The 22444-nt window shown below is 44.6% G+C and overlaps 1 protein-coding gene across 7 annotated transcripts in view; it reads right to left on the bottom strand.

The window, feature by feature from the left end:
* The window catches only part of cnot1 (CCR4-NOT transcription complex, subunit 1), a 229729-nt gene that overhangs the window by 99020 nt on the left and 108265 nt on the right, over positions 1–22444 (bottom strand). For all 7 annotated transcript variants that reach the window (XM_070897738.1, XM_070897741.1, XM_070897739.1 and 4 more), the window contains 6 exons: positions 21810–22050; positions 21281–21400; positions 17372–17494; positions 11661–11812; positions 7349–7499; positions 4569–4770 (listed from right to left, as the gene is read on the bottom strand). In XM_070897738.1, the coding sequence (XP_070753839.1) occupies positions 4569–4770; positions 7349–7499; positions 11661–11812; positions 17372–17494; positions 21281–21400; positions 21810–22050 (989 nt within the window). The remainder of the gene's footprint in view (positions 1–4568; positions 4771–7348; positions 7500–11660; positions 11813–17371; positions 17495–21280; positions 21401–21809; positions 22051–22444) is intronic.

The raw sequence follows: 22444 nt of genomic DNA, 5'->3' as shown, positions 1-22444 counted from the left end.
GAAAGCACAGGAGATACAACAAGTGGCTGACAGCCACGATATGCGAGTAATCTTCGCTGCAGTCAAGGCCATCTACGATCCAAACTCCCAAGGTCCCACCCCACTCCTGGCCTAGAATGGGGAAACACTCATCAAGGACACCGAGGCTGTCAGGGCCCAATGGAAGGAGCACTTTGAAGATCTCCTCAATCAAGACTCTGCCTTTGACTCGAGTGCTCTCGACTCCATCCCGCAGCATGCAACCCGCCACCAACTCAGTGAAACTCCAACGTTGCACGAGGTAAGGTAAGCCATAAAACAGCTCAAATATAACAAGGCTACAGGTGCGAATGGAATTCCTGCTGAGGCGCTAAAGTATGGCGGAGAAGCACTGTTGGAGTGGATACATGACCTCATCTCTCTCATCTGGAGGGAGAGCATGCCGGGAGATTTGAGAGATGCAGTGATTGTGACCATTTTTTTTTTAAAAAAGGGGACAAGTCCGACTGCAGCAACTACAGGGGAATCTCCCTGCTATCAGCCACTGGGAAAGTTGTCGCTCGAGTTCTCCTCAATCGTCTTCTCCCTATGGCCGAGGGGCTCCTCCCTGAATCGATGCGGATTTCGTCCCCTACGGGGCACAACAGACATGATCTTTGCAGCGCAACAGTTGCAGAAAAAATGCAGGGAGCAGCGCCAGCCCTTATACATGGCCTTTTTCGATCTTACAAAGGCCTTTGACACTGTCAACCGTGAGGGTCTATGGAGCGTCCTCCTCTGTTTCGGATGCCTAAAAAAGTTTGTCAACATCTTTCGCCTGCTTCACTATGACATGCAGGCCGTGATCCTTACCAACGGATCCATTACAGACCCAATCCACATCCGGACCGGGGTCAAATAGGTCTGGGTTATCGCTCCAACCCTCTTCTCAATCTTCCTCACCGCCATGCTCCACCTCACAATCAACAAGCTCCCCGCTGGAGTGGAACTAAACTACAGAACCAGTGGGAAGCTGTTTAACCTACGCCGCCTCCAGGTCAGGTCCAAGATCACCCCAACCTGTCGTTGAGCTGCAGTATGCGGACGACGCCTGCATCTGTGCACATTCAGAGGCTGAACTCCAGGATATAGTCAATGTATTCACTGAGGCATGTGAAAGCATGGGCCTTACACTTAACATCCGTAAGACAAAGGTCCTCCACCAGCCTGTCACCACCGCACAGCACTGCCCTCCAATCATCAAGATTCACAACGTGGCCCTGGACAACGTGGACCATTTCCCATATCTCGGGAGCCTCTTATCAAAAAAGGCAGACATTGATGCGGAGATTCAGCATCGCCTCCAGTGACCCAGTGCAGCCTTCGGCTATCTGAGGAAAAAAGTGTTTGAAAACCAGGCCCTCAAATCTACCACCAAGCTCATGGTCTACAGGGCTGTAGTAATACCTGCCCTCCTAGAAACATAGAAAATAGGTGCAGGAGTAGGGCATTTGGCCCTTCGAGCCTGCACCGCTATTCAATAAGGTCATGGCTGATCATTCCCTCAGTACCCCTTTCCTGTTTTCTCTGCATACCCCTTGATCCCCTTAGCTGTAAGGGCCATATCTAACACCTTCTTGAATATAGAAACATAGAAAATAGGTGCAGGAGTAGGCCATTCGGCCCTTCGAGCCTGCACCGCCATTCAATGAGTTCATGGCTGAACATGCAACCTCAGTACCCCATTCCTGCTTTCTCGCCATACCCCTTGATCCCCCTAGTAGTAAGGACTATATCTAAATCCTTTTTGAATATATTTAGTGAATTGGCCTCAACAACTTTCTGTGGTAGAGAATTCCACAGGTTCACCACTCTCTGGGTGAAGAAGTTTCTCCTCATCTCAGTCCTAAATGGCTTATCCAATGAACTGGCATCAACAACTCTCTGCGGCAGGGAATTCCATAGGTTAACAACTCTCCGAGTGAAGAAGTCTCTCCTCATCTCAGTCCTAAATGGCTTACCCCTTATCCTAAGACTATGTCCCCTGGTTCTGGACTTCCCCAACATTGGGAACATTCTTCCCGCATCTAACCTGTCCAGTCCCGTCAGAATCTTATACGTTTCTATGAGATCCCCTCTCATCCTTCTAAAATCCAGTGAATAAAGGCGCAGTTGATCCAGTTTCACCTTATGACAGTCCACCCATCCCTGGAATCAGTCTGGTGAACCTTTGCTGCACTCCCTCAATAGCAAGAACGTCCTTCCTCAGATTAGGAGACCAAAACTGAGCACAATATTCCAGGTGAGGACTCACTAAGACCCTGTACAACTGCAGTAAGACCTCCCTGCTCCTATATTCAAATTCCCTAGCTATGAAGGCCAACATACCATTTGCCTTCTTCACCGCCAACTGTACCTGCATGCCCACTTCCAGTGACTGATGAACCATGACACCCAGGTCTCGTTGCACCTCCTCTTTTTCTAATCTGCCGCCATCGATAATATTCTGCCTTCGTGTTTTTGCCCCCAAAGTGGATAACCTCACATTTATCCACATTATACTGCATCTGCCATGCATTTGCCCACTCACCTAACCTGTCCAAGTCACCCTGCAGTCTCTTAGCGTCCTCCTCACAGCTCACTCCACGATCCAGTTTAGTGTCATCTGCAAACTTGGGAGATATTACACTCAATTCCTTCATCTAAATCATTGATGTATATTGTAAAGAGCTGGGGTCCCAGCACTGAGCTGTGCGGCACTCCAGTAGTCACTGCCTGCCATTCTGAAAAGGACCTCTTTGATCCCAACTCTCTGCTTCCTGTCTGCCAACCAGCTCCCTATCCACATCAGTGTATTACCCTCAATACCACGTGCTTTGATTTTGCACACCAATCTCTTGTGCGGGACCTTGTCAAAACCCTTTTGAAAGTCCAAATACACCACATCCACTAGTTCTCCCATGTCCATTCTGCTAATTACATCCTCAAAAAATTCCAGAAGATTAGTCAAGCATGATTTCCCTTTCATAGATCCATGCTGACTTGGTCCAATCCTGTCATTGCTTTCCAAATGCTCTGCTATATCATCCTTAATGATTGATTCCAACATTTTCCCCACTACTGATGTCAGGCTAACCGGTATATTATCCGTTTTCTCTCTCCCTCCTTTCTTAAAAAGTGGTGTTACATTAGCTACCCTCCAGTCCATAGGAACTGATCCAGAATCGTTATTTCCTGTATGGATCCGAGACATGGACGATGTATAGAAGGCACCTCAAGTCACTGGAGATATACCACCAATGATGTCTCCGCAAGATCCTGCAAATCCTCCGGGAGGACAGACGCACCAACATCAAGTGTCCTCGACCAGGCTAACATTCCCAGTTGTGAAGCACTGACCACACTCTATCAGCTTCGTTGGGCAGGCCACATAGTTCGCATGCCAGATACGAGACTCCCTAAGCAAATCTTTATGAGGAGCTCCTTCATGGTAAACGAGCCAAAGGAGGACAGCGGAAACGTTATAAGGACATCCTCAAAGCCTCCCTGGTAAAGTGTGACATCACCACTGACACCTGGGAGACCCTGGCCGAAGACCGCCCGAAGTGGAGAAAGTACATCCGGGAGGGCGTTGAGCTCTTCGAGTCTCAACACAAAGAGCATGAACAGGCCAAGCGCGGGCAGCGGAAGGAGCGCGCGGCAAACCAGCCCCACCAACCCCTTCCCTAGACGAATGTCTGTCCCACCTGTAACAGGGTCTGTGGCTCTCGTATCGGACTATTCAGCCATCAGAGAACTCACTTTGGGAGTGGAAGCAAGTCCTCCTCGATTCCAATGGACTGTCTATGATGATGATTTATACTACAGCATATTAATAAAAACGTTTTCAACAACGCTGATTTCCTTTCAGTAGCTCCTATGTCCTTCAGAAATTAGGATAGGTCCCAGGAAGTTCATCAATAGCTGCAACAGATCCTCAGCACAGAAAACCACACAAAGCACTCGATTTAAGAAACGTTCTCATCAAAAGGTCAAACAAGCAAAATACAAATTACTGAATTTAGCAGGTAAGTCAATACTGGATAAGCAAACAAGTTGATCTGAACAGAGGTATGATGATCCACAAAGTATTTCTTAATATGTTTAAAAATCAGTACATGAAAATGAAATTAGCATCAGATTGTAAAATTAGTTTGTCAGCCATATTTCTGTAGCAAACTGTGGAAATCACCAACAGCTGAACAGTTCGTCAGTGCATGATAGGAACCAATGAGAAATACTTTATAGCTCATGAATAATAATGAGGAAGTTCTTTATCAAGTTTTGAACTCGGTATTCCCCTGCATCTCAATCATACAACATTTATACAACAAAGACAGCTAAAACTTTTAAATTCATCATATTGCAATGTGCTGAAAATTAAAATGCTACTGCAACAGCATTTATTGCAATATCATAAATTAGCCTTAAACATGAACTAAATTTGGTTGTTTAATAAGTGTGGAGATAACTGAGTCATCGTTGCTCATGTAAACATTGCAAATGAAACTACATTTGAGCACAGTTGCTTGCTGTAGACTGTCACACTAGCATTTTTGGGATGGTCTAACCTGGGAGTTGGGAAGGAAGACCGCTAATTCCACTGAAAGGAGTTGTCTGGCTTGGTGTTGAGAGTGGAGTAAAGGCTTTCGCTGGTGATTGAGGGGTGTTGAATGCAGAACTCAGGTTAGTAGTGAAACCCTGCATACTCGGAGCAAGGGATGCAGCTGATCCGCCAATAGTCAACGAAGCCATGCCAGACAAAGGGTCAATCTAAAGAGAAAGGACAGGGGATGGAGGGGGAAGAGAATGAAAAATCAGCTTGAGAGAGAAAGTAATTAAAATTTAAACAATTCTTGGTTTATCTTAAGCTACCAAAATCCTTCTTAAAATTAGTCATTTTGAAAAGGTGTGTACTCAATGTGAATTTTTTCCACAGGTAGAGAATAGCAAAGTGTTACTCTACGATCCTTTAGTCAATCCCCCCCCCCCCACCACCCCCCCTCAAACCACCATTATACTTTCCCAACATGGCCCAGAAATGTCTTGGCTTTATATTTAGATTACTGCTGGTACTGGGCAATGGTAGTAATTTAGAACTCCACTGAACTCTCTCTCCAGATCAAGAGTAGAGCAAGCAGGAGAAAAAACGCTGGTTGCGAGAAGGCTGCATCATTGAACTTCCACAATTACATCTGAAATATAGCTAGAACAAGTGGAGGGGGGGGGGGGGGGCAGGCTATCCAAGTCCTGTGATAGATAGCCCCCCAATAACAGAGCATCTTTAATACATTCTGCATATTTGAATCAAGCTACATGATTGAGGTGTCTGTTTTTACTACTGTTATCAGGTACACAGTAGGCAGTCATTTCTGATTAAGATTCCCACCCAAAACTTCAACCTCTCTTTTCATCAAATGTTAACTTATTTCCAGCACTGCTAGTAATTTCACTCCAGGCAGTTGGCTCCTTGCCGGGTATTAGGTGCTGGTTTCCCTCTAACACTGTCCAAATTGCAAATGTTCATTTGTGACATCTGACAAGTCAGCATGTCATCTATTTGGCCAATGGGAAAGGAGGGAAGCTGACCTCAATACTGTCCTCAGCCAATGTCTACACTTCCAGCAGGGCTCCTATCACATCACCACAACAGAGATTAACATACAAACCAGGGGTCGAATCTGTGGCCTTTCTGGGTATTTTGTGGCTCAGCTTCTCATTGGGAAAACCCACAAGCAGCATTCATTTCTCTTTTTGTTTTGCTCTCTCTAGGTTGACAATTGTACAAGTTCACTCAGTAGTGGTTGTCTCCAACTGTTTTCTCACTTTTTCTACAAGTCCCTCCTTCCATTTGTCCTCTCTGCTGTATGCGCCTCTCTTTCCCTCTGCAAATCTCAACTTTTCCTCTCACATCCCAGAGACTGAGAGCTAGATGTGAGGCTCCAGTAGACTCCTTACAACAAAAATAACCTCATCTGTCCATGAGTATGAAGGAGAATGGGGGCCAGGGTGGGCTGCACCTCTACGCTGAATGTCTATCTTGCCCATGTTCCACTGGATCAGAAGCAACAGCCCTAATCTACGTTCCCCCTAACCTTTTGGAGTACGGCAGAGAGCTGCACAGCTTAGAGGGATCATTGGCCCTAACTGATACTGGGGGGGAAAGCTACTACCACAAGCACACTTTGAGGAAAGAAGCTGGATGCACATCTACAATGGGCCGATGGGGTTTCCTGTTACTTTAACACTAGATCCAGAATTGCAGGCTTAACTGGCACGTGCATGCCAAGCTAGTAAACATGCAGGTCAGAGTGTTACTGGGGGCCCAGGAGGGAACCAGGGCTCAGGATCTCCTACCCCATGGAGTTTAGCTGTTTGTGGGCAACACAGGAAACTGAAGGTATGCTGTACAACAATGGTGTCAATTGAGAGAGAGGAGATGATGTGCTCCCTGCATCAAATAGGGAAACCCATTGCCTCACACCAGAAGCACAGATTGTTCATGTTGACATTTCCAGATTTAACCATAATTATGAAATTCAACTTGTGGAAGTTACCGGGTTTAACCCTAAAAATTAACGCTGCACGAATATATTTGTAGTCATGTGCTGATCATAGGCCAATGAGATGTCTAGAAACAGATTGGCACGCAATCTTTTTAAAGTAGAGAGAGAGAAACTGCTGGAAAGTGTCAGCGGGAAGTCTCAGGCTCCACAGGCAGCACCCGTAGAGAGGAAGGTAGGGCTAACATTTTAGGTCTTATGATCCTTCCTTCCTCTCACCACAGATGCTGCCTGACCTGCTGAGTATTCCCAGAATTTGCAGCATCTTGTTTATTTTTCCCTATTTAGAGTTTAGAATGCAAAGCGCGTGGGAATTTTCTCAATGTTAAAGGTGTCATCTGAATATTAAGTTGGACTGATGAATGGATGAGTAATAAGTCTGTAACTTCAGATAAGTCACTACATTTATTGGTGCCATTGAACCCCGAGATTAAATTAAATTACCTTATTAATATCTGTAAAATATATAGTAAAACTTTACCTCGCATATCTCTATTTCACATCACCATCAATTACAATATAAATTCCTACTTTAGCACAGGAAATCTCAAAATAAAGTCATCCGATATACCCATCATATTGCAGTCAAATAAACATTGAATCTGACACTTATACCACGGTATTAAGTTACAAATAAGCATACTTTGAGCTTATTTTTAAAAATAACTATTTTTCCTTGTCTTTTATTAATCTACTTGCTTACATAAAACCATGACTTTTCATTAAGTCTCGTGTAAAGAGCACATTAAAAGGAGGAGGCCAATCTTGCTCCACTTAACTATTTGTACCTGTACAGGTGACATGGTTTCTATACTGCTGGTACTAGGTGCGCGGACCTTGGGCATTACTCCAGGAGGGGGCTGGCGGGCTTTGTTCATGACATTGCCACAGTTGGCCACCATCGTGAGAATGGTCTCTGACAGCTCCTGTGACACACTCCTATTCGGGAAAGGAAATGCAATGTTATAATGGCATTCAGGAATCACCCAACAGTGGCACCCAGAGTTACACAATGTCCCCGAAAATCCAGACTACCATTTACAATTTCACTTATCAGGCAAACAAACATACTCAATAGTTACTAGATTATACAGGATATGATTGAGTAAAATATCTACAAAAAAATGTAAACTGAAATCTAGTGGATCAGACTGGGGCATAGCTTAGGCACCAACATATGCAAACCTAAAGCTAGTTCTTTCCTTCCATTAGAAGCTACTCTGAGGCACATCAAGTGTTACTGCAGTCCAAAGCAATCATTGGTTCAAAGACTGTGTGGGTTCAATAATTGTGCACAGTGAATCTAGCCACTACTACTCTTGGTTAGCAATAAAGCACTTATAAATCTGAGTTGTGCATCGAGTTGTATTTACGTTGTGAAAATGTGAACCATGTCACAATGCATTTTGCATTCAATAATGTACCCACGTTACTGTTAAACAGCTAGAACGGGACTTGACATTCCAAACCAAATCTCACTGAAATGTGTACAGTAAGAGAGAACGACTTGCATTTAAAGCTCATCACCAATTCTCCAACATCATAACCTGTCGTAGAAAATGCATTCTCAAACAGGAAAATGGTGTGGCTATCACTCCCCTCAACATATCGACAGTGATGCAAGTTGTTTTTTTTATAAAGCATACAGGGCTTTCCTGTCAGCAAACTGCATTGCTACTTTGTAGTCACTTGATGAATAACCCAGAACAGCTACAAAAGGCAACAGCTGCATTTGTTGCTAGAAACATTTCACCACACAAATAAAACCCCTGTTCAGCATCATAATGCCAAAAGGCAGGTGACATTTGGCGGAAGCTTCATATGGTTGAGTAAAAATGTTAATAGCAAGTCTAGCAATTCAAACTACTGAATACATTTTCATACTCAATTCAGAAATAAGAGCCAAATCACTCAATAGGAGAAAAAAATATATACTTGTACAGTTGTACCTCTCCAGTCCGGCACCCTCGGGACCCGACAAGAGAATTTCCCGAACCACAGGAGGTCTCACTTACTGGTACCGGTGGACAGCGCCCAGGGTCCTCTATGCCACGGCAGCCTGTGGACAGCTCCCTCAGCACCCGCCGAACATACCGACTGATCAACCATTGCAGCCAATCGAAACTTTTGTTTAAATAAACGTTCCTCTCCCGCAGGCCCAACTAATGCCGAACCACGGATGTTTCCGAATGTGTGTGTCCCAGACTAGAGAGGTACAACCTATATATGCCTTTACCATAGCGATTCCTATGGGTGTATTAATACAGTAGCCACTCAACACTAGAGCCCACACAAAAGCCATGTTGTAGTGAGGAGCACAAGGAAAGAGCCATAAAGCAATTACGTCAGAGGTTGGAGCGCATGAAAGATTTCCTTATATAGATATACAGAGGGGACTTGGGGCTTGGTAGCATTAGGGGGTTTGGCAGTGTTGGAAGGATATGATGAAGGGTGAGGCAATTGGTATTCACCAAGGATCTGTACTGGGCCTCAGCTTTTCACCTTGTATATTAATGGCTTGATTGAAGGAATGGACAGCTGTTTACTCAGGTTTGCAGAGGACACCAAATTAGGAGGCACAGTAAGTTGTGTGGATGGGACAAAGTTACAAAGAGAAACGGAGAGAGTAAATTAGTGGACTAAACAGTGGCAGGCTGGAGCTCAATGTGGGAAACTGTGATGGCACACGTTTTGGATCAGAGGAAAGACAAATCGGAATCTTAAATGGTGAGAGACTAGGAGCTGTGGAGGACCAATGGGATTTAGGTGCCCATGCACACAAATCACTAAAAGCTAGTGTACAGGTACAAGTAGCAAGGAGAAAGGCTAATGGAATGTTGGCCTTTATCTCAAGGGGACTGGAAGTGATGCTTCAGTTGTATAGAGCCTTGATCAGACCCCATTTAGAGCACTGCGTCGATTTTGGGCTCCGAAACTGAGGAACATTATATTGGCCTTGGAAGGGATAAAGCGCAGATTAACCAGAGCAATAATAGGGCTTAAAGTGCTAAATTATGAAGACAGGTTGCATAAATTTGGCTTGCATTCCCTTGAATAAGTAAGTTGAGGGGTGATCTAATTGAGCTGTTTAACATGATAAAGGGATTTGATAAGGCAGATACAAAGAAACTATTTCCTCTGTTCCAGATATGGGGTGCTCAGTATTGAATAGCATTATTAAAATGTCATCTTGAATAGAGTAGGAAAGCTCAATGGTTCCTGACTGGGGCAGAGATCACATCATATAGAAGGCAAGTGTCTTTATAGGCAACACTTGGTCATGTGATCACCTGGACTGGTTTTGATCGCCTGAGGGGGGCCTGAGAGGAATTTTAGAGTATTATTTTTCCCTTAATCGGCCAGATTTTTTTTTGAGTCTCCAGAAGATGACATGGCTGCTGAGGTGGGTGTGAGGGAAGGACGTAGTATTTAGCTGTAATGGGTCCAGCCATTATGGTGTGAGGAAGGCTTGGCGGACCAGCTGCTCTTTTCCTGTCCATCAATTACCTAATTGATGAGGAGATTCAACACCGCCTCCAGTGCGCCAGCGCAGCCTTTGGCCACCTGAGGAAAAGAGTGTTCGAAGACCAGGCCCTCAAATCTGCCACCAAGCTCATGGTCTACAGGGCTGTAGTAATACCCGCCCTCCTGTATGGCTCAGAGACATGGACCATGTACAGTAGGCACCTCAAGTCGCTGGAGAAATACCACCAACTATGTCTCCGCAAGATCCAACAAATCCCCTGGGAGGACAGACGCACCAACAACAGTGTCCTCGGCCAGGCCAACATCCCCAGCATTGAAGCACTGACCACACTTAATCAGCTCCGCTGGGTAGGCCACATTGTCCGCATGACAGACACGAGACTCCCAAAGCAAGCGCTCTACTCGGAACTCCTTCATGGCAGGCAAGCCAAAGGTGGACAGAGGAAACGTTACAAGGACACCCTCAAAGCCTCCCTGATAAAGTGAAACATCCCCACCGACACCTGGGAGTCCCTGGCCAAAAACCGCTCTAAGTGGAGGAAGTGCGTCCGGGAGGGCGCTGAGCGCCTTGAGTCTCATCGCCGACTGCATGCAGAAGACAAGCGCAGGCAGTGGAAAGAACGTGCGGCAAACCTGTCCCACCCTCCCTTCCCCTCAATGGCTGAGTGTCCCACCTGTGGCAGGGACTGTGGCTCTCGTATTGGACTGTTCAGCCACCTAAGGACTCATTCTAAGAGTGGAAGTAAGTCTTCCTCGATTCCGAGGGACTGCCTATGATGATGATGTTCATATGTTCTGGTGAGGAATCAAGAAAAAGCGGGTATAACCTTAAAATTAGAGCTAGGTCATTTAGGAATGAAATCAGACAGCACTTTTTCACACAAAGGGTAGCTGAAATCTGAAATGATCTGCCCCAAAAGGCTCTGGATGCTGTGTCAATTGTAATTTTCAAGACTGTGATCAATAGATTTTTGTTGGGTAAGGGTTATCAAGGGATATGGATCAATGGAGTTGAGGTACTGATCAGCCAGAATTCCAGAACAGGCTTGAGCGCTCAGTCAACTCCAGTTCATATTTTTATATGGGTCTTTTAGAAGGAAGAGCCTGGTGACTCCGACCCTTAAGGATGTTAGATGCATCCCTTCTGCAAACGTCTTTCTGAAGGGCATTAAACCCAATACACAACACAAGAATGGAAGACTTAATATGAAGTGTATTGGAAAGGCCACCATTGTTTTATTTTGCTGCGTTACTCAGGCTTATTATCTACTGTTCTATTACAGCTACTGTAAAACAAAGAATTCAGAAATGAAAGTACAAACAGCGAGTTCACAATCACAACTTAATGGCGTCAAACTATAAAGGTGCATCCTTGTGTTACAGCATTCTCCTCCCTTGTTGCCAAAAAAGCTCCTAGAGGGCAGCACTGCTCAACAAAACATAAGCTACAGTCCTGCTCAGAGGTTTGCTAGAAAGGCGGCCAACCATCCTGGGTATGAATTTCCTTTCAATCATAACTTATCACTGGTGCATGAATAATTCACAAGCTAGTCATCAGCTACTCACAAAGTGCAAACAATTTAAAAAAAAATATTTACAAAGTGCCATTTTTACCCTGCACAGGCCTGTAGGCAAGCCAACATGGTAGCCAGTGTTTCTGGAGGCAGCTGAGCACTCTTGGGCTGATCCTTTTCAGGGGCCAGTCCACCCATAATGGAAGGACACCGTCTCTTTAGGAACGTCACACATGCCTGGATAAATGGTTCCTGTCAAAATAAACACAGTTGGAGGTTATCGTCCTATTCCAAGAGGCATAATCGGGTTAGGGAGAAAAAAAACAATGGAAGCCTCACTTTTTAATAATCATTTTACTTCAGCCAGTAAAAATGACTTCACAGAACCAGGCTCAAGGCAGTTATTAATATCTTAATTTTGGATTCCTCCCCGCCCTCCCCCCACACTTTCCGAGCATTTATATAGCGCCCTATCACGATTCTGAAACGTTCCGAACAGTTTCAAATATACTAAATTACGATGAAGTGCAGTTAATAGTTAAGAACCCAAGAACATAATAGGAGCAGGAGTAGGCCATAAGGCCTTTCAAGTCTGCTCCACCATTTAATATCATGGCTGATCATCCTCAGCTCCACTTTCCTGCCCGATCGCCATATCCCTCAACTCCCCTAGACTCCAAAAATCTATCTAGCTCAGCCTTGAATATATTCAGAGACTCAGCATCCACAGCCCTCTGGGGCAAAGAATTCCAAACATTCACAACTGTCCGAGTGAAGAAATTCCTCATCTCTTTCTTAAATGGCCTACCCCTTATCTGGAGACTGTGCCCTCTAGTTTTAGACACTTTAGCCAAGGGAAACAACCTCTCAGCATCCCCGTCAATCCCCTTCAGAATCTTGTATGTTTCAATGAGATCATCTCTCTTCTTCTAAACTCCAGAGAGTAAAGGTCTATTCTACACAATCTCTCATCATTAGACAATCCTCTCATCCCAGGAATCAATCTAGTGAAGCTTTATTGCACTGCCTCCAAGGCAAGTATCCTTCCTTAGATAAGGAGACCAAAACTGTGCACAGTACTCCAGGTGTGGTCTCACCAAGGCCCTGTACAATTGTAGCAAGACTTCTTTACTCTTCTACTCTAACCCCTTTGCAATAAAGGCCAACATGCCATTTGCCTTCCTTATTGCTTGCTGTACCTGCATGCTCACTTTCTGTGCTTCTTGCACGATGATGCCCAAATCTCTGAACTTCAACATTTAAAAGTTTCACACCATTTTAAAAAAGTGTGTTTTTCTATTCTTCCTACTTCATTCGGCGCTTTACACACTCGCCTGAGTCAGAAGGTTGCGGGTTCAAGTGCCATACCAGAGACTTGAGTACATAAATAGGTTGACACTCCAGTGCAGTGCTGAGGCACTGTCGGAGGTGCCGTCTTTTGGTTAAGATGTTAAACCGAGGTCCCGTTTGCTCTCAGGTGGACATAAAAGATTCCAGGGCACTATTTCGAACAAGATATTCCCAGTGTGCTGACCAATATTTATCCCTCAGACGTCACTAAAACAGCTGCTTGTGGGAGCTTGCCGTGTGCAAATTGGCTGCCGCATTTCCTACATTCTAACAGTGACTACATGCCAAAAAGTACTTTGTTGGCTATAAAGTGCTTTGAAGTGTCCGGTGGTCATGAAAGGCACTATATAAATCCAAGTCTTTCTTTTAAAGTGAATAACCTCACATTTCCCTATATTGTACTCCATCTGCCACCTTACTGCCCACTCACAGTCTATCTATAATCCCTTTAAAGACACTACATGTTCTCCTCACAGCTTACCGTCCCACCTAGCTTTGTATCATCAGCAAACCTGGATACATTACACTTCATCTAGGTCATTAATATAGATTGCAAATAGCTGAGGCCCCAGCACTGATCCTTGCGGCACCCCACTAGTTACAGCCTGCCAACCTGAAAGATCCGTTCATCCCTACTCTTCGATTTCTGTCCGTTAACCAATCCTCTATCCATGGTAATACTTTAAATCCCATGAGCCCTTATCTTATGTAATAACCTTTTACGTGGCACCTTATCGAATGCCTTTTGGAAATCCAAATATACTACATCCACTGGTTTCCCTTCATCTACCCTGCTAGTTACATCCGCAAAAAACAAATTTGTCAAACATGATTTCCTTTTCACAAAACCATGGTGACTCTTCCTAATCATGTTATGATTTTCCAAGTGCCCTGATACCACTTCCTCAATAATGGATTCCGGTATTTTCCCTGACTACTGATGTCAGGCTAACTGGCCTGTAGTTCCCTCTCTCACTCCTTTCTTGAATAGCACTGTTGCATTTGCTACTTTCCAATCCACTGGGATCATTCTAGAATCTAGGGAATTTTGAAAGATCACAACCAATGCATCCACTATCTCTGCAGTCACCTCTTTTAGAACCCTAGCATGTAGGCCGTCAGGTCCAGGGGATTTGACAGCTTTTAATTCCATTAGTTTCGCTAATACTTTTTCTCTACTTATATTAATTATGTTGAGTACCTCACCCTCATTAGACTCTTGGTTCCCCACCATTTTAGGTATGCTTTTTGTGTCTTCTACTATGAAGACACGTACAAAATATTTGTTTAACGTTTCTGCCACTTTCTTATTCCCCATAATAATTTCTCCTGTCTCAGCCTCTAAGGGACCAATGTTTACTTTTTCTACTCTCTTCCTTTTCACATTCTTGTAGAAGCTCTTAGTCTGTTTTTATATTTCTTACTAGTTTTCTCTCATTCTATTTTTTCCCTTTTTATCAATTTTTTGGCCATCCTTTGCTGGTTTCTGAAACTCTGCCAATCCTCAGGCTTACTACTATTCTCTTCAACATTATGGGCCCACATGATTTGCGCCTGATTTTTAGGAGCAACTGGTGGAGAACGGACTATCTTAGAAATCGCAATTCTCCACATTTTTTTTTCTGCAGTTCTAGTCAGGTAGAACAGTTCTACTTTGGAACAGAATTTTTTCTTCAAAAGGGGGCGCGTCCGGCCACTGACGCCTGATTTGAAAGTTTCCACAGTGAAAATGTACTCCAAACTAAAGTAGAATGGAGCAAGTGAAGATTTTTGTAGAACTGAAAAAACCTGTTCTACACATTAAAAAAATCAGGCGCAGGTTACAAATTAGGCGTCCAGAACGAGGTTGGGGGGGGGGGGAAAGGGAAGTCATTAAATTCTATAACAAATCCTTATTTATACTTCTACAATTATACAAATAAATCCAACCTGAATAAACATTTATAAGCAAAGAAAAGATTAAATAAACCATCTTCCTACCTGTGTGAAAGTGCTTCAGGCAGGCCTTTCAGGACCGAAGGCTGAACGGGCCAGCCAGAGACTTTCGGGCAGGGCCCATCCCCAGCACCAGATTTACAGGTAGGTGGCGTTGGGTCGGGTCGGGGAGGTTCGGTGGGGAGAGAGAGGGGGGCGGAGAGAGAGAGAGAGAGGGAGAGGGGGGAGGAGAGAGGGAGGGATGGAGGGATGGATGGATGGATGGAGAAGAGAGAGAGAGAGAGAGAGAGAGAGAGAGAGAGAGAGAGAGAGAGAGAGAGAGAGAGAGAGAGAGAGGGAGAGAGGGAGAGGGAGAGAGGGAGAGGGAGAGAGGGAGGGAGGGAGGGAGGAGGTCAAGTCGGATCCAGTCCGGGAGCGGGAGTCGGGTCCAGTCAGGGAGCGGGAACAGGAGCGCGGGCCGAGTCCGGGGGGGGGGGGGGGGCGGGTCCGGTCCAGAGGCAGGGGAGGGGGGGGGGGGGGGGTGTCGGGTCTGGTCCGGAGGCAGGGAGCGGGTGTCGGGTCTGGTCTGGTCCGGAGGCGGGGGGGGGGGGAAGAGAGCGGGTGTCGGGTCTGGTCCGGAGGCAGCGGGGGGGGGGGGGGGAGCGAGTGTCGGGTCTGGTCAGGGGGGAGCAGGAGCTGGCCGTGGGAGGAGCCTTATTCACGCAGCCCCAGTGAGGCCATTGGGCCAGGGCTAGGGGCTGCGTGCTTCGGGCCCCTCCCACACAGTTCGGTGCCTGGAGCTACTGCACTTGCGTGCCCACTGTAGCGCGCATGTGCAGAGGTCACGGCACTGTTTTCAGCGCAGGGACCTGGCTCCGCCCCCCCACAGCTCGTGCTGGCTGCGCCGAGGGCCAGAGGACCTACAAGTAGGTGGAGAATACAGAGGATTTTTTAGGCGCACTTTGTGGCGCGAAAAACGGGCGTCCAGGTCGGCACTGCGCCGTTCTAGGCGCGTGTGGAAACTTGGGCCCTATAAGCTGCTTCTTTCAATCTAATGCTACCCTTAACTTTTTTAGTCAGCCACGGGTGGATCACTTTTCCCGTGGAGTTTTTATTTCTCAATGGAATGTATTTTTGTGGAGAATTATGAAATATTTCTTTAAATGCCAGCCACTGCTTATCTACTGCCATACCTTTTAATCCATTTTCCCAATCTACCTTAGCCAATTCGTCCTTCATACCTATGTAATTGGCTTTATTTAAGTTTAAGACTCTAGTTTCAGACTTAGGCAAGTCACTCAAACGTAATGTGAAATTCTATTGTATTATGATCACTCTGCCCCAGAGTTTTAATGCATGTGCTACCATCGGTAATTCTGACAACTGGTTACAGCCATATATTGGTGTGGGTTGCCTATGTGCCATCTGATCAAAGTGGATAAGCAGAAATACTTCCCTCAATGCCTTGCCAATGCTGTTTTTAATCCAGCTATCAACTACATACAAGAGCTCAGAGTGACACCTTTCGTATGCCATTGCAACTAGGCGAGAAATGGAAAGTGGCAGGTTAAAGAACTCAATATAGAGCTCTTGGCTCAAACTGGTAACTGGATTAAGAGCAGTGTTGGAAAAAAATCTGGAATAATAATTTCTGCCAACATAAGAATTTCAGAATTACCCATGGAACAGAATCTATTAAAAGTCTGTAAATACTGTTCAAATATTGGATGCATCCCTGTTAACGCAAACAAAACAAGTACAGCATAATGCTGATTCAGATGAATGCTTGTACCATGTGTAATTCTGGATATTTTTCTTTTCCAGAGATGACATCCCATTCACTTTGCTGGAACTATTTTTTGTTGAGTCACAGTACAAAAATATTCTAAAACAAACTACCTAATTAGTACTCACACTGCCTCTAGCCACACTAGAACCAAGCTGCGAAAGAATACAGGAAACATTCAACCTATATTAAATTTCAAATGCCGTGTGTTCAATTAAAAGCATAAAAAGGTAAATAAACAGTGCTAACCAAGTACTTAATAATGGTCTGTAAATACAACTTCCCTTCCCTCACGGTGCTGACCACATAATTCCGCTTGTTAGCAGGACAGCCCATCAGTGGGTCACAGCTTGCAATTTATATCCTACTCATCTTCACACTGCATACCCAATAAGAACCTGTGCGTTAGATGCAAAGTCCTCGGCACTCTACAAAAGCAGACCTATATCCTAATTGTAATGTTGTTTCTGGAATGGAGCATGATTTCGATGTAAAATATCAGGCTGCGAGACAACTTGTCCACCAGTGTTTGTTACTGTACATCAGGAAATTAGGACTACAGAACATTTTATACGGCCCAAGTTTATCAGCAAGTTCAAAAAAAAGTTTTTGTTGAGGCACTTTCAATATGCAGTAAATTCCAAGTGCAAATGAAGTACAATTTAATGATAGCAAACATTTCCCAATTTACAGCATACCCCATCACATTGAAATGTGCATTACAGCATTTAAAATTATAAAGCTTAGCACTGACAGCTTACCCCATGCTCACGGATTTTATCAGTCAACCACTTATCAAGTTTGAGGTATTCTCGGCGAGATGCAAGTGCAGCAAGGTCAATAACAAAGGCAAATGGAGTACCATTTAGCAGCATAGACAAGGCCTGTAAGGGGAAACAAAGGCAATCATACAATCACTTTATAACTTGGGCTCCAGATTCTGGAGTTTTGTAAATTACTCCAGCCGTAAAATGATATATTCTAACATGGTAGTGTAAAACGGTAGTGACTACTTAAGAGTTACATTCCGGTTTTGTTCAAAGCACATCATAAACTACCATACACATATTTCTTCACTATAAAAGTCTTGAAAAGGCTCCCTGATGCATTAGCAGGTAGCTAATCCAAACAGACCAGGAAGGCTCCAGGTTCAATTCTCGGTCAGTGACAAGTTAGTAAATCTCAGCCTGCTGTTACAATGCCCTCAGCAAAACTGGAATAGGGGTAGGAAGGGACAAAGATATCAACCATAATTCTTCTTCTGATCACCCTCTACCCCTGCTGCCAATACACAAAAATTACAATTTGGGCATGGTAGTAAAGGGGAGAAAATAAAAACAAATTTCAAATAAATTTATAAATGTAGAGTCTTGTAATCCTTTGCACATTCATCCAATGGTTCATTGCAAGAAACTCCAATAGGTTGATCCCTCCGATAGGATCTCCAACTGCTTCACAACAGATGCAACATTATGCTGAAACTGCACTGGCTCGATTACAACTGCACCCAAGCCAAAGCCCCCATTAAAATCAAAATTACCTACCTCAAGCATGGTCATTCTTGTTCACTGAATGAGCATCATATGATGCACACATACACATGAAAGGCCTTCAAACTTAGTGGGCACCATACAGAAGTCTTCTTACCAGTCCCAATTATATACAAGGTGAGCAGAGCCGACAGGCAGAGCTAATTGCAGGATTCCCCTCCAATATGTCCCTCAAAAGGGCTTTGATTATTAATTACCCATCTAACAGCAAAAAATAATGCGTTTTTTTTTTAAAAAGGGAGTAATCTAGTGTTGAGAAACTCCAGTTGCAAGACTGCATTCACTGGCATTGTCTAATCTCAATCTTGAGTTTGGAAGATAATAGCTCAAAAATTACTGCTGCAAATTACTGATTTCTGTGTATACAAATCATTGCCAATATTGTTACAGCTTTGAAGTGCTAGCCACTATGTGTTGCACTCAAGAATTCAAATTCATTCGATAGTCATCAAGTTGTCCAGCAGTGCTGCAACTAGGATTCTTAGCAAAATGTAATACAGATATAATGTTCCGAAACCAGAAACCTCGGGGCTGAGGCCATTTTGGTTTTTTCCAGATTTCGGAGGAGAAATCCAATGTCTCCAATCCGGAAATCCTTGGGCCAACTTTCGTGAATTTCGGAGCAGAAAATCAGATGTCCCGAATCCAGATACCTCATGGACTATTTTTTGGTATTTTCAGTTTTCAGAGACAACCCGACGCCCTGAATCTGGAAACCCTTGGGCCGGATTTCGAAGACAATCAGACGTCCCGAATCCGGAAATCCTTGGGCCAACTTTCGTGAATTTCGGAGCAGAAAATCAGATGTCCCGAATCCGGATACCTCATGGACTATTTTTTGGTATTTTTGGTTTTCAGAGACAACCCGACGCCCTGAATCTGGAAACCCTTGGGCCGGATTTCGGAGACAATCCGACATCCCGAATCCAGCAACCTCCAGGCCAGGCCACGCCAGTTTGTGTATTTTTTTGGAAAAAGATATGTACAGCTTAGAGGTCCAATTTTCGGCAAATATTTCTGGATTCCGGACAATGACTTGGGCAATCTGCACAATGCCTGGTTTTTGGACAATTCAGTTTTTTAGAATTCCAGATTTCGGACGTTCTACCCTCCCCTCCCCTCCAAGCAATCAGCAAATGTATCCAGTGAGCAACTGAGTCATGCAGACCAAAAATGCCCCTTGTTCAATCGCCAGTCTGCGCAGAGTTGGCTGATCTCAGCCAGGGTGACTGTAGAGCTGCTGGTAGAAGCCCCTGCTGGAAGTACATGTGTAGGGCATCAGATGGTTAAGATCGAGCTCAGCTGCGGTTACCTTCATTATCCAGGTGCCTGCTATAGTTGGGTTACACTGGACAGAGCATGTGAGCTGTAATAGTAGTTACAGGTAGCAAAATAATATGAAGAAAGATTCTCACTCGAATGTATTGACATTAAAACATATTGGCTTAAATGTGGAATTTTCTGTGCATATTACACCACACGAGCATTCAAGCATTTGGTTATTTAGGAGCCTACAACAACTTATATTTATATAGTGTCTTTAACGTAATAAAACATCCTAAGGCGTTGTTTTATCAAAAAAGAATCGACACCAAAATGTCATGGCGAATAGTAGGCCAACGGCTAGGTAGTTGGTAATTACAAAATGCAGTGGTAAGGAGCTTAAGGGAGAATTTTATCCAGGGGCGGATACGAAAAGTGATTTTAGGAGGGGGATGGGGAATGTGGCTGGAGAGTGATAAGAAAATGGTCAGAGACTGCCTTATGGGGTGACTGTTAGAGGGGATAGCGAGGCAAGGTAAGATGATAAGATCGAGGGGGTGGCCGTGTATATGGGTGGTGTTGACGACATGAAGGGAGAGATTAAGGGAGGAAAGGAGTGCAGTGAACTCAGGGGAGAAACAGAAAGGAGGTTGAAATCACCGAGGATGAGAAGTTGCTCAGTGCAGAGATAGAGGGAGGAAAGCACAGATGAGGAGAAAATTGGTTCGGTATTTGGCTGAGCAATACAGAATAAGGACTTTAAAAGAGACGTGAGGGGTGGAACAAGCTGAGATGCTCGAAGGATGAGAAGTTTCCGGGGGAGTAGGGAGTCAGTCCATGTGACTTAGATAGCAGGGCAGCGGTTTGGGCATCGAATATGCTAGAAAGTATAGCAAGGTTGGGAAGCTTCATTCAGGGGAAAGGTGTCATATTCAACAACGTCTGTCAATGCCATGATGTCAGTTTGAGCGTCCATAATAAGATCATGGATGACAAGGCCCTCACTTACAAGTGAACGTACATTTTGAAGGGAAATGCGGAGGGAGGCAATGATACCCAATTTACTGGCGGAGTCCAGAGGGGCAGAGCAGGGAGGGACAGGGAGAAATTCGATAAGATTAGCTCGCAGCAGGCACTTATAGAGTGGGGAGGGCGGGGAGAGAGAGAGCAAGGTAGGGCAATTTGGGTTGCTGCTAGCTAGGAGGTAGCGGCAAGTGCCTTGATGGGCCTTTCGAAGTATGCCAAGAAAGGCACCTAGGGAAACGGTGGTATTATTTAGGAGGGGTCTTGAGCAGCAGCAGCAGGAGTAGAAATGATAATTAGTGGAGAATAGGGGTTAATGAGGGTCGAGTACATGACGGCAGAGAAAGTAAAAGCAGCATGAAGTGGGGAGGGAAATGAAGAAACGGGAAAAAGGAAGAGATAGAAGTGATGGAACTCGGGTGCGGAGTGACAGCCAAAATATGTCGCCGCGTATGGACATAGGGAATTAAGTTACAAGGAAATTATTAAATGATAAATTATAAAGCAGTTTGAACTGGCACCTCCTATCCCGTGAGTTTGAACTGGCGCTCTCCACTCTCTACCTTCAAGTCTTGGGAATCACACAAATTTCAAATCAAGGTTCCCATTAATTTGCATATAATCTCACCTATTTATTTGCATACAGATCTTGGTGCTCCGATTCAGGATTTATCCACCTATGACACGAAGAACAGCCCTTCACAAACCTCCTACCCCACAAAATTCAAACCGAACAAGCCAGTGAGCCAGAAACAAAAGCACAACAAGACCCGAATTGTCTCGGCTTAAGGGGTGGAAATGGGCAGTGGGCCCTTGTTTGGACACAGTTCTTACCTTCAAGTCTTGAGCTACATCTAGAATGCGGGAGAGCTTGGCCTGGTCATACTGCTCACCGCGCATGTACCACTCTGCCATTGCGCGCATGATCAGCTGTCGAATTGAGGGAGATTGACCCTGTAAAATGTGAAAGAAACCTCATGGGATATGTATGCATGCCTCCAAGTGAAAAATAAAAGTTACAATTTTTACTGTTAGCAACAAGGATATTAAGTTCCAATTTCACTGCAGCAATGAGGTTCAATTTGAGAGTCCCCTGAACAACAGACCTCATTTCTCATCAACACTGCAGAATGGTATGAACTGTCTAAATCTGTTATGTATTTGCAACATTTGGTTATCTACACTACATAAAAAATGTGTACATTTAATTCAAGCGGTCAAAAGGGATGCTTTGCAACCATTGCAATCAATGAATTTAACAAGTTAGCATGCAATAAAAGATTAGCATTTCCTCACGATTTACAATGACTCCATTTTTTTAAAAGCAATCACCTTTTCCACAAAAATCCCAATTTGAGCTTACCTGTCCGTGCCATGCATAGTGCAAGATAATGGCAGAATTTGGATGATTGCCCAGGAAAATTGGCATCAGTGTGGAAATGAGCTCATGGCGCAGTGTGTGCCAGGTGGGGTTGATCTGCAGTAAGGCCAGTACCAGCATGTCCGGGCAGTGCTTGATGGGGAAGTTGAAGAGCTGTTTGACCTGCTCATACTGTCCCAGCTCTGAAAGACGCAGTAAGGTCTCAATGAGGTCCAGGCTTTTCCTGCATCAAGGGGATAAAATATCGTTAGCAGCAGGCAATATGAACGTGCACATTGGTGTCTCAGGCACAGAACACTCCCAATACCAAATCCTTTTCAGGCACCAGATGCTCTGCACAAGAATTGAGGAGATAGAGATTCAAGATTGTTCTTTCCCCTCCACCACCCCCCTCAAGCAGCTGCATTGCATGCATCTGGAGCTTTTACATCATTTGCAAAGTAAAATGCAACTCCTGTCACTTCAGTAATGTATCATCATTTTCATAGGCAGTCCCTTGGAATCGAGGAAGACTTGCTTCCACTCTTAGAATGAGTCCTTAGGTGGCTGTACAGTCCAATACTAGAACCACAGTCCCCGTCACAGGTGGGACAGACAGTCATTGAGGGTATGGGAGG

Source organism: Pristiophorus japonicus, chromosome 13, assembly GCF_044704955.1.
Source record: "Pristiophorus japonicus isolate sPriJap1 chromosome 13, sPriJap1.hap1, whole genome shotgun sequence".
NCBI lineage: Eukaryota > Metazoa > Chordata > Chondrichthyes > Pristiophoridae > Pristiophorus > Pristiophorus japonicus.
Note: the sequence above shows the minus strand (reverse complement) of the source record. Positions and strands in the feature narration are given on the sequence as shown.